At 53.2% G+C, this 16,766-nt stretch overlaps 1 protein-coding gene across 2 annotated transcripts in view; it reads left to right on the top strand.

The window, feature by feature from the left end:
- CCDC127 (coiled-coil domain containing 127) overlaps positions 1 to 14,778 on the top strand; it is a 110,125-nt gene extending 95,347 nt beyond the window's left edge. For both annotated transcript variants that reach the window (XM_078640240.1, XM_078640241.1), the window contains exon 3: positions 13,292 to 14,778. In XM_078640240.1, coding sequence (XP_078496366.1) covers positions 13,292 to 13,971 — 680 coding nt within the window. In that variant the 3' untranslated portion in view covers positions 13,972 to 14,778. The remainder of the gene's footprint in view (positions 1 to 13,291) is intronic.
- Positions 14,779 to 16,766: the final 1,988 nt, after the last annotated feature.

Raw genomic sequence — 16,766 nt, 5'->3', positions numbered from 1 at the left:
CTGGTTCTTCGGGCAGGTCGGGTCACTGGCATAGTGGCCGACTCGCTGGCATCGATGACACGTCACGTTAGCTCGGAACCCCGGGCGCATCGGGGGGTTTCCCCGGCCTGCTGGAGCCGGGGTGGCGTTCGTGGGTGCGGCCGGGGCGGCGTCTCTGCCCCGGCCCGGGCCTCCTCCTCCTCCTCGGGGACGATGGTGACCTTGGTTGGTTCTGTTCTGCTCATTCGGCCCACTCCGGGCCACTCGGGTGCTCTCCCACAGGTCAGCCTCGGTGGCGAGCTGCCGGGGTTCAGTCAATTTACTGTCGAGGAGGTGCTGCCTGAGCTCGACGAAACAGTTGTTGGAGAGGTGCTCCCACACAATGAGATTGAAGAGTTGTTCGTAGGTGGTTACGTTGTTACCCTTGATCCACCCCTCGAAGGCTCGGCTGAAATAGTTCACGTATTCCAACCACGTCGTACCTGGGATCCGGGTGCAGTTGCGGAACCTCTGGCGGTACATTTCGGGTGTAAGTCCATATCGACTGAGGAGGGCGGCCTTCATATGGTCATAGGACGTCATTTGATGGTCCGGAAGCTGCAGCAGGGCATCACGACCCTCGTTGACGAATCTCCCCCATAGACCGGCTCCCCAGTCACTTCGAGCGACCCGGTGGGCGGTCATGGCAATCTCATAGGCTTTGAACCACTGCTGTATGTCGTCGTTCCGGTGATATTCTCGGACCACATCCTTGGGGATGTGGACCTTCTGCTCGGTAGGACCCGGGGAGTGCGGTTGCTCGGGCACCCCTAGGTTTTTGTTCAGTTTGCGTATTTCTATCTCCGCTAGTTTGCACTCGTGCTCGTATGCCAGTCTTTTTTCTTCGAGGTCTCTCTGTCTCTGTTTTTCCTCTCGCTCTTCTCTGAGCCGTAAGTGTTCTAAGTTTATTTTTTGTTCCGCCAGTTTCAACTCTCCGTCTAATCTGAGTCGTGCCAAGTCTAACTCGTGTAATCTATTTTTTTCCCGCTCCTGGATCTCTTCATGGGAGGGGCCTGGTCTCCGTTCCTCCGTCCGGGTGGTGTTGACTTCCGGGGCTGCGGGGTCCCGGGGGGTTGCGGTATTTGTCTCTGTCCAGGCCTCTAGGGCGTTTTTGAAGTCTTCTTTTGTGCTTAGCCCGGTGGTAGCAATGCCTAAGTCCATGCAAAATTGTTTGAGCTCTCGGTGGTTGTATTCTTCCAGCTTTTCCATCTGGAACTTCTCCGCCGATCCGCTCTCTTTGGTACTCATTGTGGTTTTAGTCGTAGGGTGAGTTACTGTCTGTACGGTACGCGTTGGTTCGGATCGCGCCGCTAGCCACCAATGTTAGACGGGGACCTGGAGGGTCGGCCGAGCAGAGTGATCGCACAGACAGGTAACTTCCCCCCCACAGATGGACACCACACAAAGCTTATGGTAACACCTTTTATAGGCACTTCGGGTAGTAGAGTGGTACGATACAGGGCGATCAGGACACGATGATCCTCTCAATTCTAGTCTCTAGTAAGGGAAGGGGGTAGCGGGACAGTCTTGGTACCCACGGGTACGGGTGTGTAACGGTGATAGCTCACAATCCTCGAGCTCGGTGTTCGGATGGGTCAGACCGCGGCAGCGCCAGCAGGTCCCGAAGAGGTCGTAGGTGGCACGGGCCGCGGCAGCGCCAGCAGGTCCCAACGAGGATGAAGGTTACAACGGGCCGCGGCAGCGCCAGCAGGTCCCACGAGAATGCAGGTTGCAACGGGCCGCGGCAGCGCCAGCAGGTCCCACGAGGATGAAGGTTACAACGGGCCGCGGCAGCGCCAGCAGGTCCCACGAGAATGCAGGTTGCAGAGGGCCGCGGCAGCGCCAGCAGGTCCCACGAGGATGAAGGTTGCAGAGGGCCGCGGCAGCGCCAGCAGGCAGGACAATAGTTCACAAGGCAGGGCTGTGGCAGCGCCAACAGTCCGTCAAGGATGAGTTCGTCGCGGTGTCTCTCGACTCCAGGATACAACTGCCTTCCTGTCCTGGGGCTGCCTCAGTTATAGGTCTGGCGCCCTTTGATGTCCGGACCCTCGCTCTTGGAGGTCGGGAGGTCTGGGATGAGGGAGTCCAGACACCCAGCAGGGGGGTGGAGCCAGCGCCCGAGGAGGCTGGGGGTGCTCGGCACCTGGCGGGGGAGAGCCGTCGACACTTCGTACTCCCATTGACCTGCCAAGTGGGCCGTTCACCTCCTGGGTGGAGGGTGGTGCCGGGATGTCGGGGCCTGGCCAGGCCCAGGGTTGGGGTCGGGCTGAGGCCGCGCGGCCGCGTGGTGCCGTGTCCAAGATGGCGGCTGGGCCGGGCAATGGTGCTGACGGTGGCCCGGGCCCTGTCCTGCGGGGAGGGAGCGAGCCCTTCATGTGGCCTGTCCAACAGGCACCAACTGAAACATTCCGATACCTGCAGATCAGGCACGCACTTATGGGCGCTATCCCACCAGGAACACAGTTACCAGAGGCCTCCCCTTTGGAGGACAGACTCCTTACTGATTGCATGTGTAAAAAGGCCATCTCTCAGACCGATCGAAAATTAATCAACAATCAAACAGATCCCACACTGACTGTGACAGACCGGTGGCAAACGGACATTGGAGAATTAGATGACACGGACTGGCAGATGGCACTCGTGTCACAGCGAGAGGTTGCGATCTCCTCTAAACTCAAATTAGTGCAGCTAAAAATCCTTCACCCCATATACTACACTCCCACTACACTGCACCGACTGGATAGGTCACCCACTCCCCTCTGTTTGCGACAATGTGGTCAGCCGGGCACGTTCTATCATACCCTCTGGGAGTGTCTACAGATCAATCAATCAGGGTATTTGTAAAGCGCACTACTTACTCGCCAGGGTCTCCAGGCGCTGGGTAGGGTGGGGGGGGGAAGAGGGGGAGGTGCAGCTAGTGGTCGAAGAGCCAGGTCTTGAGCAGTCTTCTAAAGGCCGGGAGGTTTGCTGTCTGTCGTAGGTGGAGGGGGAGGGTGTTCCAGGTCTTGGCGGCCTGGTGGGAGAAGGATCTGCCCCCGGAAGTGGTTCTGTGGATGCGCAGGTCGGCGGCCAGGGACAGGTCGGCGGAGCGGAGTTTCCTGTTGGGTGCGTAGAAGGAGAGTCAGCTGTTGAGATAGGCTGGGCCGGTCTTGTGGAGTGCCTTGTGTGCGTGGATCATGAGTTTGAATGTGATTCTTTTGTCGACGGGGAGCCAGTGCAGGTCTCTCGTGCGGGGTGATGTGGTCTCGGCGTGGGACGTCTAGGATCAGGCGTGCGGAGGCGTTCTGGATTCTTTGGAGTCTGTTGATGAGTTTGGACGGGGCTCCGGCATAGAGGGCGTTTCCGTAGTCGAGTCGACTGCTGACGAGGGCGTGGGTGACGGATTTTCGTGTGTCCCCCGGGATCCATCTGTATATCTTGCGGAGCATACAGAAGGTGTGGAAGCAGGAGGAGGAGACTGCGTTGACTTGGTTGGTCATGCTGAGGTTTGAGTCGAGGATGACTCCTAGGTTGCGTGCGTGGTTGGTTGGTGCCGGGGGGGTTCCCAGTGATGTTGGCCACCAGGAATGATCCCACGCTGAGGGGTTGGGCCCAAGGATGAGGATCTCCGTCTTGTCCGTGTTCAGCTTGAGTCGGCTAGCCTCCATCCAATCGGCGACGGCCTTCATACCCTGGTGCAGGTTGGATTTGGCGGTGAGGGGGTCCTTGGTGAGGGAGAGGATCAGCTGGGTGTCGTCAGCGTAGGAGATTATGTTAAGGTCGTGTAGTCTGGCGATGCGAGCCAGGGGAGCCATGTAGACGTTGAACAGCGTCTGGCTAAGGGAGAATCCCTGCGGGACGCCGTCGATGGTTTTGGTGGTTCCGGATTGGAACAGGGGGAGGCGGACTCTCTGGGTTCTGTCGGAGAGGAAGGAGGTGGTCCAGTCCAGGTCCTTGTCTCGGATCCCTGCGTCGTGGAGGCGTGTGCGTAGTGTGTGGTGGTAGACAGTGTCGAAGGCGGCGGAGAGGTCCAGGAGGATGAGGGCTGCTGTCTCGCCGTTGTCGAGTAGGATTCTGATGTCGTTTGTGGCGGTGATGAGGGCGGTCTAGGTGCTGTGGTTGCTGCGGAAGCCTGACTAGGAGGGGTACAGGATGCTGTTGTCTTCTAGGTAACGGGTGAGCTGGGTGTTGACGATCTTTTCGATTACTTTCGCTGGGAACGGGAGCAGAGAGATGGGCCGGAAGTTCTTGAGGTCGCTCGGGTCCGCCTTGGGTTTCTTTAGTAGGGCGTTGATCTCGGCGTGCTTCCAGCTCTCAGGGAAGGTAGCGGTGTCTAAGGAGAGGTTGATGCTGTTACGCAGGTGGGGTGCGATGAGACTGTCGGCTTTGTTGACGATGTGGTGGGCAAGAGGATCAGACGGGGAGCCCGAGTGGATGGTGCTCATGGTCTTGATTAAGTCTTTGGTGCTCACGTTGGTCCATGTGATCAGAAGGTCGTGGTCGATAGGGTTTGGAGTGTTTGTCGTGGGGGGGGGGTCCATAGGGTTCAGCCAGGGGTTGAAGCTGTTGTGGATGTTGGTGATCTTGCGGTGGAAGAAGGCAGCGAGGGTGTCACACGGGGCTTGTGAATGCAGAATGTCGTTGGTGCAGGAGCTAGGATTGGAGAGTTATTTCACAATGTTGGCTCTCTGGCTGGTGTCTGTCGGTGGGTTGTCTCACTGGTGCTAAGGTGTTGGCGCAGTCTTCCATCCAGAGTCTGAGGGTGCGGGCCCCATCCTCGGGGTTGGTGGGGCTGGTCGGTGGGTTGAGTGCGAGGTGTGTTTCTAGTAGGTCCTCGGTGACTTTGCCCCAGCGTCGGCGGGGGATCTGTGGGGTGCAGTGGTGTGTGACGGGTTTCTTGAAGGTGAAGTGGATGCAGTGGTGGTCTGTCCAGGTGAGCTCGGAAGCGTGGCTGAAGGTAACGTGTGGGCTGGAAGAGAAGATGGCATTGAGCGTGTGGCTGGCGATGTGGGTCGGGGTTGTGACGATCTGCTTCAGTACGAGGGTGGCGAGGTTATCGACCAGGGTGGAGGAGTTGCTGTCGTTGTTGTTTTCCAGATGGTAGTTCAGATCGCTGAGCAGGATGTAGTCGGTGGAGGTCAGTGCGTGCGTGCTGATGAAGTCGGCGATGGACTTGCAGAATTGGGAACGTGGGCCGGGTGGTCTGTAGACGAGGGAGCCTCTGAGGGTGGTCTTGTGTTCCGTGTGGATCTTGAAGTGCATGTGTTCAGCGGTGGTGAGGGTGTCGTCGGTGTTTGTGGAGACCTAGATGGTGTTCTTGTGGATTATGGTGATACCTCCTTCGACTCCGTTGGTGCGGTCTCTGCAGGAGATCTTGTATCTGTCGGAGATGGCCACTGCGATGTCTGGGGCGGAGGCTTCGTTCATCCAGGTCTCTCAAGAAGGCCATGTCTGGTGGTGAGTAGGTCCCAGAGCTCGTCTGTGTGCTTGCGTGTAGAGCGGGTTTTGAGCAGGATGCATCGCAGTCGGTTAGGTTCCGTTGCTGTGGGTGCATTGGCGTCGTTGATGCAGGAAAAGCTGCAGTTCCGGCAGGAGAAGGGGCCGTGAGTGCGCTTGGAGGTGGCTTTGTAGCAGCTGAAGGTTCGTCCGTGGTTGAGAGTGATGAGGGTGTTGGCGTTGTAGCGGTAGTCCTGGGTGGTGTGGAGGCCAGGTGTTCTGGCGCTGGGCGCAGTCCGGACGCAGACGGACGCAGACGGGCACAGACGGGCTTGCCATAGGCGTGCCTTTGGCGCGCCAGTGGTGCGCCCACTGCGCAGCGGCCGCCTCTTAAGGGGAGGGGGGATTAAGCTGGGAGGCGGGAGGGTAAGACGAGCAGCGAATGGGCACGGGGGCGGGGCCGTAGGGGAGGCAGCGGCGGGAAATACATGATGGGCAGGGGGCACAGGCACCACGCGGGGGGGGGGTCACAAGAGCGAAGAAGACAAAATGGCGAAAATGGGCAGGGGGCACAGGCACACAGCACACAGCACCGGGGGTACAGAAAATCAAGATAGATAGCACCCTAGTGGGCATCAATCATGAGCACGATCTTGCGGGTGGGTGGAGTCACCGTCCTGCCAGAACCAAAAAGGTGTATTCCTAATATATTGGAGCCCAGCGACCTAAACCTAAGGATGCAGGACTGGGCGGCCCTAGGAATGATGATTGTAAAGCGTAATATAGCCCAGCATTGGGGAACAGGGTTGATTCCCACTTACCGAAAATGGAGATGTGATATGGGCAGTGCAATGGTGGCGGAACGAGCAGGTTCGAGGCATGTGGGCTGCTAAATTCATATCTTAGCATTAGATCGCCGCCTAGTGTTGGGTCCGGATGATCGCACATTGTTGTCCTGGAAGAGTCTTCGAAGTATCCTGAGATAGGTGGCTCCTCCCCTGGACTACAGTGCGCATGGGCATCGGCTCCATCCCCAGATTGTTTTTTTCCGCCATTGGGTTCGGATGCGGTCTCGACTTCTCTCTGTCGGAACCGAGTAAAACTTACTTTTTAAGGCCAAAAGGCCTTATATTTCATAGCGTCGGTATTGTTTGCGCACGGTCTCGAGTTCTTCCAACTCTTGGAGTCGGATTCAGCGGAGTTTTTCACTCTTCGGACGTCGAGGCCTTCTCATCGCGACACGATCGCAACTTTCCAGCATGGAGCGGAGTCCGTTTAAGTACTGTCCGCTCTGTGGGTCTAAGTACCCACATATAGACCTGCACCCGGTCTGTAACAAATGCCTTTCACCGGACCACGACGACGGCAAGTGCAAGGCTTGCGCTCAGTTCCGGTCTAAGAAAACTCTCAAGCTCCGGCGCGCGGTGCGCCTGGAGGCCAGACAGACGGCCCCGGATCCGGAAAACATCTTCGGCGAACATGAAGAAGATGAACAGGATCATCATCTCCAGATATCCCCACCCGAAACGGAGGTCGAGGCGGATCCGGTAGACGACGACGGAGTCGCGGATCAAGACCTTGAATACGTCGACGAGGTAGGGGACGTCGAAGAGATTTATGGGGCCGCGGCAGATAGCTCAGGGGACGAGCTATGCCCCAAAGGTTTAGAAGATCTCGATCGGGTCACGGGATCGCCAGTTGGCCTTACCCAAGACCCCGTGCCGCAAGCCACGGCCCCGCCATCAGGCCCGGCCACGGACATACTTGCTGAGCAGGCCGGATCGAAACCGAAACCTACGGTGTCGACTACACCTAAAATGGCCGACCCGAAAACGAAACCGAAACTTATGGACCCGAGCGTACCTAAAATGGCGGCCGGCCAACATAAAACTACAACGCCCGCCGCCGCATCGGCTCCGTCGACCTCCGGCCCGCAGAAGCCCAAGAAGTCGGTCGATTCCACAGGGTCAAAGTCGGCGCAAGAGGAGGGATCCTCTAAAAAGGGTGGTCGGCACGGATCAACCGCGGCAACACCGTCTAAGCACGCCAAGGCCAGCGGCACGGCTCCGGTTACGCCTGGGACTCCGTTAGTCGGTCGCGTAGTGGACACGGACCCGACACAGGCGCACGGATCGACAGCTGGCACGTCTGCGCATCGATCCAAGGACTCTGGGTCAGCGACAACTGCATCGGCGTCCAAGCCTAAGAAAGGCCACCATGACGTCGGATCCGAGGGGAAGGTCAAGACATCCACGTCGGCGCCAAAAGACACTGTGAGTGAAGCGTCCCCCATCGCCGCTTCGCTACAGAGAATCAGGGACAAGGCCGCTGCTACGTCGGCTCCGTTGCCATCGCCTCAGGCGCCGAAGGACGCTCCGGCAAAGCCGAAGAGTAAGCTTCTCTTCCTTCTGCCGCCGAAAGAGGCTCCGAAGGCTTTTTCCACTAAATCGACGCCAAAGAAGTCGGATTCTTCTACGGCAGGAGCACCTTCAGGTCGAGAACTCGAATCAGAGGACGATTCTGAGCACTTCATCGACGCCAACACAGGCAAATTACCCCTATACAAGAGGAGGATCACTTCAGAGCCTCTGGACTCCTATGTCATCCCACTAAAGAAAAAAAGGGTTCCTCAGGACGCTTCTAACCTCATAGAGCCTATCCAGCCTCCTCCAAGAAGAAGCCCTACTCCCTCACCAGAACAATCTGAGGGTGAGGGATATGATGAAGAGGACCAATACACCTTCCCCATCAATGAACCAGATGCACATCCTGATGCATATGATGACGTTGGTGACCAAGGCGCCCAGAATGTGGGGCAAGACCCACAACCTTTCAGTGCACGTGCATCCCCAACAGAGGATTCTGCAGGTTTTCATGCACTAATTGAGAGGGCAGCTGCTAATCATGATGTGGACATGCATGCTGACCCGGTTGAAGAAGACTTTCTCTTTGACACCTTTTCAGTCTCTGAGAGGACTGTAAAGACTCTGCCTATGCTCAAGGGGGTCCTCAAACATGCGGCGGACATCTTTAAAGAACCCACCAGGGCGAGAGTGGTCAATCCACGTATTGAAAAAAAGTACAGACCAGCACCTGCAGACCCAGCATACATTCGGGGGCAGTTGCCCCTGGACTCCCTGGTGGTTGCTGTTGCCCGCAAAAGGGCCAACTCCCAAACAACGGGTGAAGCTCCTCCCCCGGATAAGGAGTCCAAAGTGCTAGAGGCAGGGGGCAAAAGAGTAGCTGCACAGGCTGCCAACTTTTGGCGTATTTCTAATACACAAGCACTCTTAGCACGCTACGATAGGGCGCATTACGACACCCTAGAGCAGATTGTACAACACCTGCCTCCACAGTTTCAAGAGGGCACCAGACTGCTTATAGAGGAAGGGAAACTGATCTCCAACGCAGCCATCAAGTGTGCACTTGACGCCGCAGACACAGCAGCTAGGGCGATCAACACTAGCGTCCTGCTAAGACGACAGGCTTGGCTCCGCATATCAGGGTTTAAACCTGATATTCAGACAACCATCCTTAATCAGCCAGTCAATCCTGAGCGACTGTTTGGTCCAGATGTTGACACCACCCTCGAAAAGATAAAAAAGGACACAGAAACTGCTAAGTCCATGGGGGCCCTACAGTCACAACAGTTTCGTGGCAGCAATTTTCGTCGCTCAGGTGCACGTGGAGTCACCAGAGGACAAATGGGTCAACAATCTCAATTCTCAAGAGGTGGAGCACAATCCTTGTTCACAAAACAGAACAAGGGAGGTTACAGAAATAACAGCAACAGAGGGCGCGGCAGAGGAAACAACAGCTCCCGCTCCTCTGCCCCAAGCAAACAGTGACTCTCGGTCACTGCCCCCCGACCACTTAACACCTGTCGGGGGGAGACTGCAGCAGTCCCTGCCCGTCTGGAGAAACATCACCACAGACAGGTGGGTGCGACAACTAGTCCAGTATGGTTATTGCCTAGAGTTGAAATCCACTCCACCCAACATCCCGCCAAGGCAAAGGCCTATGTCCGTAGAGCACTTGCACTTATTGCAGCAGGAAGTAGTGGTGATGCTGCAAAAAGGCGCAATCGAGCTCGTGCCGGTGGGAGAGGAAGGCACAGGGGTATATTCCCTGTACTTCCTTATTCCGAAAAAGGACGGATCTCTCAGACCCATTCTAGATCTACGTCCCCTCAACCTGTACATACTATCAGAACACTTCCATATGCTTACACTGCAACAGATTCTTCCCTTGCTGAACCAAGGAGACTTCTTAGCAACCTTAGATCTCAAGGATGCTTATTTCCACATTCCACTACACCCGTCCCACAGGAAATACCTCAGATTCACTATCCAAGGCAGGCATTATCAGTTCAAGGTCCTACCCTTCGGAGTGACCACAGCCCCAAGGGTGTTTACCAAGTGTCTGGCGACAGTAGCAGCGCACCTCAGGAGGCAGAACATTCATGTCTACCCCTACCTAGACGACTGGCTCGTTCAAGCCAAGTCGGAACGGCAGTGCGCCGCGGACATGTCGACTACCATTCACCTCCTTCACGAGCTAGGCTTCTCGTTGAACTACCCAAAGTCGCATCTTCAGCCGGCACATGTCCGGCAGTTTCTAGGTGCGACGATCAATACCCTGACAGCCATGGCTCAGCCAAACCAAGTCAGAATAGACAGCATGCTGTCTCTAATCCAAAAGTTCAGACCACAACACTCACTTCCAGCGAGAGTGTTCATGCAGTTGATTGGCATGATGGCCTCCTGCATCTTCATAGTCCCTCACGCACGTTTACATATGCGCCCGCTCCAGGAGTGCTTAGCAAATCAGTGGACACAGGCTCAGGGACAATTGACAGACCTAACGTTGGTTACCAGTCGGGCATACGACTCTCTGCATTGGTGGACTCCACACAACCTTTGCAAGGGCCGACTGTTCCAGGAGCCAGTGCCACAGATTATCCTGACAACGGACGCATCTCTCCAGGGATGGGGAGCTCATCTGCTCACTTACACAGTGCAGGGACTATGGACGACGCAGCAACAGAAGATGCACATCAACTATCTGGAACTGATGGCAATCTTCATGGCACTCAAGTCCTTCATTGTACATCTGTGCAACAAGGTAGTGTTAGTCCGGACGGACAACATGACCGCGATGTACTACATTCAAAAGCAGGGGGGCACCCACTCTCCACAGCTGTCTCATCTGGCTCAGGGCATGTGGAAGTGGGCCATTCAGAGGAACATTTTCCTCATGGCAGAACACCTCCCGGGCAAGGACAATCAGATGGCGGATCTGCTCAGCAGATACAGCCATCAAATGCACGAGTGGGAGTTACACCCATCTGTACTCCACCTGTACTTCCAGCAGTGGGGTCATCCGGAGATAGACCTGTTTGCCACAAAGAAAACGCAAAATGCCAACACTTTGCCGCCAGGTTCCCTCACCCACAGTCGCAGGGCAATGCGATATGGATGAACTGGTCAGGCAAATTTGCGTACGCTTTTCCGCCAGCCCCTCTGATACCGCTGGTCGCAAGAAAGCTAAGGCAGCACGCGATGACTCTCATCCTGGTTGCTCCAACGTGGGCGCGCCAAGCATGGTACACCACGTTCCTCGAACTCTCAGTGGTGCCGCATCAAAGACTGCGCCTCACGCCCAGTCTTTTGACGCAGAACCATGGAGAAATTCAGCATCCAGATCCGCAACAGCTCAACCTGGCGATCTGGCTCCTGAAGTCCTAGAGTTTGGATACCTTAACCTACCTCCGGAATGCATGGACATCATCAAGGAGGCAAGGAAGCCAACTACCAGAGCATGCTATGCTGCGAAATGGAAGCGTTTTGTCATTTACTGTACAGCCAATGACATCAACCCGCTAGATGCATCTATCCCTAACATCATTTGCTATCTGTTGCATCTTTACAAGAGCAATCTAGCGTACACTTCCATTCGGATACATCTATCCGCCATAGCGGCTTATCTTCAGAACAGGCAGCATCTCTCTGTCTTCAGAGTGCCTGCCATTAAGGCTTTCCTTGAAGGTCTGAAACGAGTCATTCCCCCAAGAACACCACCAGCTCCGGTGTGGAACCTCAATGTGGTCCTCACCAGACTGATGGGACCACCTTTTGAGCCACTGCACTCTTGTGAACTCCAGTTCCTAACGTGGAAAGTAGCTTTCCTAATCGCTATTACGTCGCTAAGGCGTGTTAGTGAGCTGCAAGCGCTCACAATCCAAGAGCCATTCATTCAGATTCATCCAAATAGGGTAGTGCTACGTACTAACCCCAAATTCCTTCCGAAGGTGGTGTCACAGTTTCATCTCAACCAAACTATTGACTTACCGGCATTCTTCCAAAACCCACAAATGGTGGCGGAAAGAATGCTCCATACGTTAGACGTACGGAGGGCGTTGATGTACTACATAGACAGGACACAACCCTTTAGAAAAACGAAACAACTTTTTGTTGCCTTCGCACCACAACACAAAGGCAACCCTATTTCCAAAGCAGGAATAGCCAGGTGGATTGTTAAGTGCATCCAAATATGTTATCAAAAGGCCAAGCGCACTTTAACGATACCCCCAAGGGCGCACTCCACACGCAAACTGGGGGCATCCATGGCTTTCCTAGGGAACATTCCTTTAGAGGATATTTGCAGAGCAGCCACGTGGGTTACACCACATACCTTTACGAAACACTACTGTGTTGATGTACATTCCAAGCAGCAAGCTGCTGTAGGACAGGCTGTTCTCAAAACACTTTTTCAGGTTTCTGCAGCTGGCACGGGTAACCGCCGCTGATGGAGGGACTGCTATGTATTCTATGCTAAGATATGAATTTAGCAGCCCACATGCCTCGAACTGAATATGCTACTTACCAGTATGCATCTGTTCTTGGCATGTAGGGCTGCTAACATTCATATCGCCCACCCTCCTCCCCGGTGCCTGTCGCAGCTGCAGACATACTATTGTATTCACTTATTAGCATGGACATCCTTTACACTTTTCACTCCATCTTCTGCCACAATGGCGAAAAACAATCTGGGGATGGAGCCGATGCCCATGCGCACTGTAGTCCAGGGGAGGAGCCACCTATCTCAGGATACTTCGAAGACTCTTCCAGGACAACAATGTGCGATCATCCGGACCCAACACTAGGCGGCGATCTAATGCTAAGATATGAATGTTAGCAGCCCTACATGCCAAGAACAGATGCATACTGGTAAGTAGCATATTCATTTATATGCACAGAGGCTGCCCCCGGAAATGGTAAAAGATATGGGGTAAATGGACTGAATTCCGAGGCAATATATGCGACCTCCTGCAGGACGATTCAATGTCTGATGTCAGTGACTGAATGGACATATTGCATGGCTGTGTTCTGCTCGACTCTACTGTTCTGTGATATACTGCAACTGAATAGACCTCTTTCGTATTGTATTGATGACAGATGTACTTCCCTCAATTTGCAATGTATGCAGACCATGCCTCCTCCGTGTACCATCGTTATTTTTCATGCTTGTTGTACGTATTGCAATGATAAAAGATCAATAAAATGTTGTTTTTTTTTCAAATCTGAAACGCAAGAAATGCAAGTAAAAGTTGAATGATTCATTCGAGAAATAAAAACAACGTTTTTGTCAAGTGAAAGTCTTTGATTCAAATGTTAAATGTGTGGTTTACATCATAGCACATCAGAATATGTTTTACCCACTTTTTATTGGGGTAACATGCAAAAAATGTTGTAATTAATTGGGTAATTATTTTTGTTTACAAAGTAGGAAGATTGTAAGATTTGTGTTTGACCAGTCTTTTGCTGAAGGTTTGTTTCCTGTTTTTTATTTGTTGCAGGCTGGATCTGGTCCCGGGAGTCCCAGAAAGAAATAGAAAAGGCAAAAGATGAACTCTCCAGAGAAATGAAATCAGTGCAAGTGGATCTTGAATTAAAATATCGCCACATTATCATAGAAAACCGCCGTAAAGTTGCAGAGCTTGAAATCGAGCTGGAAAAAGAGCAAAACAAGACGCTGAGTTACCGCGAAGCACTGATTTCCCAAAGTCGAAAACTTGTTGAAGAAAGAAAAGTCCTGGAGAAGACCCACACACAGCTCCAGCAAGAGAAACAGGCTGCACTGGTGTCTGGTGCTGCAGGAGCCTTATATAAGGGGTGTCTGGCAAGAGAAGAGGAGTGGCAGAAAAGAGCCACAGAGTTACTCGCAGAAGTTAGGGATGCGTTAATTGAACGCCAGAATATCTACTGCAGTTTACTGCTGCCCAGAAAGAAGCGTTTCGACATTGAGCGGAAGCTGCTGCAGCGAGCAACAGCGGATCCGGTGGCGGCAGAGATCCAGCTAAAGGCTGGCCTCACCGACATCTTTCAAAACGACAGATATTGCGCCGACCTGACAAACACGAACATGCGAAAGAACGGCAAGCTGATGTGGTTGTATCTGAGATATTGGGAAATGGCTGTAGAACATAAGAAATTTAAGAAGGTAGAGGATGTGATGTTGGGGAAAAGCACCTTTTAGTCGCAGTAGAGCCATGACTTTATTTTGAATGCATATTTTAACTCACAAGAACATTGGATCAAAGTGTAAAAATTGAGGTTGTTGGGTCCTTGAGTTTTCCTTGTTGGCCTCAATTCCACCATCTTTGTCATCCAGAGAATAGACCAGTGCGTAATGACCACTGGACGACAGGAGAATCTTCCAGTTGAAGTTTATTGTAAATTATAAGTAGTGGACATCACCCAACTGACAAGAATGAAGAGCTCGGCTCCCGGCCGTTCCTATAACTGACTTCTCAAATGACAAGAACGCTCGTGTCGGCATCACACACAGCCTCGCGGCGTGACCATGCCAACGCAAAGCTCTACGCGAGGCTGAATACTGCACAACGTCCTCCCAATGACTTTGCTGCACGGAAGGATGCAGTATACCTACTGTAAGCACTGTTTGTGTGTGCCAGCTCGTAGTAATGCACAGTAGTTAGGTTTTGTGGATCTCAGGACGGTTCACCACGTGGGAGTGTTCGGCCCTCCAAGACAGTACTGGAATATCCATTCCAACAATGACAGAAGTTTAGAGTCTGGAATCGTGCCACGCTTTTCACCTTTGGTAAATTTAACCGAGCGTGTCATTAGTTTGTGTGTATGAGTTTCGACATAAACCATTATGCCGTCATCTGAAATTTGTGTTTATACCTTCAGCAGAAAATAACGGAGTATTTTTAAGTGTTCAGAGCTACATATTACCATGAAAGAATCAAGTCCTTTCAAGATGTGTTTTTTAAATATCTATTAGAAGGAATAAATAAATCAAGAGCTTTATGTTGAATTCTAAATTGCAGATCTTTTTTTCATGAAATAGTTCAAATGACAGTTCTGTTCACAGTAATAACCAGTTTGGTTTGTTTAGGGGTTGTTAATGAACTCTAGAAAATCTGATCTTCGAACATCCCAAAGTCAGCCTAGTTCGATGAGCAATATCTGGTGTTGTGCATCATAAGAACTGGGTCATTCTGGGTACCGGTCTATCCTATGGCCCCTAGAGTAGTGTGTCTTCTTCTTCCTGCTTCTTCCATCATCCTGTTCCCAGGAAAATGTATCACCTCCCTTACTCTCCCTAGCAGACCTCGAGCTGCTGCTGGGTTCTCTCATGTTGGTGATGGTAATCCCCTTACTTGGAACTTACCTCATTTATTCAGATGCCTGCAGTGGATACAGAACGTGTTGGTCTGCTTTTCATCCTTCCCTGTTATATATTCCATGCTCTTCAACAAGGCTTTTCTTTAAGATCAGTTCACCATCTGCTCCCAGGTCTATTGGAGACAACTTGGGCGATGGTCAATACCAGCCTCCGCCAGATCTGCTTTACCTCACTGACAGAAGAAATAGTAGCCACCAGACACCGACATTGTTTTTAAAAAATGTATTTTCATTTTTATAGTAAACATAGACCAACAGCATTAACAGGTAGAACATTGGGGCGTGGCCAATATGGCGACCTTAACAGACGCTCTTTAACAGAGCTCTGGCACGAGCCCGACACGAACCAGGCGCTCTATAAATGGATAAATTAAATAAATCCCGGCACCCTTCATCTGCAACAACAGGCCGAGGGAGAGCAGAATCTTGTCGGAATCCTCCAACACCAAGCTGGTGTCGTAAAGACCTAAATTCTCCAGGTAAAGGCCCTGATAGCACAAGGCAGTCGTGAATGGCCTCTGCCGCTAGGCGCCCGACGGAACTACGACGAAGGCCAAGCTGCCTGCAGGAATGATGTGAGAGGGGCGGCGCTGCCCCTGGAGATGCTGCTGAGAACCTTAGACCACCGGACAGGCTCGAAGGGCATAAACCCTTACTGACTAACGCTGGGAGGAGGCAGGCGTAGTTAACGGCACTGGTCACATGAAGCGGAATGATACATGAATCATGCGAGGGTCGGGGCTTGAGGGCCTACTTAGCGAGATGTGACACACCTGAGAGAGGCCCGAAACTGTGTGATGTTTCAGAGCGAGCCACCAGCGCTGAGACACCCTGGGGCCTACTGGAGGGAACGACTTTGACAGCAAATACAAAGCGGCGCTGCTAATGGAGTCGGGGTTGGTAAACCCGGAATACCCAGCGAAGCCATGAAACATAAAGACCTGCCAGGAGACACCTAAAGGGGTAAAGAGCGGCAATCGGTGCTGGCCAACAGAACATGGTCGTGGCACGTTCCCTCTGGCGGAGCCTGGAGGCTTCCCTGCTGAGACTTGGCGGAATCAGAAATAGAGAGCTGGTACGAACGTGCACGTTGCCCGTGGGCGCCTGGGGGCAGGAGGTGATAAGAGCGAGGCGGGGCCACGGGAGTAGCAATGCCAAAGTTGGAGCCCGCCCCCCTGCAGAGAATCTCCGGAATCTACGGCACCGGTCGAGGTCCTGTGGAGCTGAGCCCTCGGCCTGACGCTGAAAACCAAAACATACAAGCCGCCATTGCCCAAAGCTCCAAAGTGCTGCAAGCGACAAGGTGGGCCCCAAGGCAAGATGGTGCCCAAAGACTCTGATTCTGCCGAGAGAGCACTCTAAGGAGAGAACCCTGACACCGGGGACACTGTAAGCACCTCCGCAAACCTGCAGGTGTCCTGAAACAGAGCCCTGTGTGCCAGGGTCCACCTGAACGATACAAAAGGGGATGATGGACGGAGCGTTTGAGCAAATCAAACACTCACCCCCAGTCAACGGATCTGGGTTTAATCCATCACCATTCTTTAGCCCACTCAGCCACCCCAGTTCAGACATGGCCATATGCAAATCAGTCTGACCCTGTGCCTCATGGGAACA

This window comes from Lissotriton helveticus, chromosome 4_2 (assembly GCF_964261635.1).
Source record: "Lissotriton helveticus chromosome 4_2, aLisHel1.1, whole genome shotgun sequence".
NCBI classification, from domain to species: Eukaryota; Metazoa; Chordata; class Amphibia; order Caudata; family Salamandridae; genus Lissotriton; species Lissotriton helveticus.
This window is presented reverse-complemented; position numbering and strand designations above follow the sequence as displayed.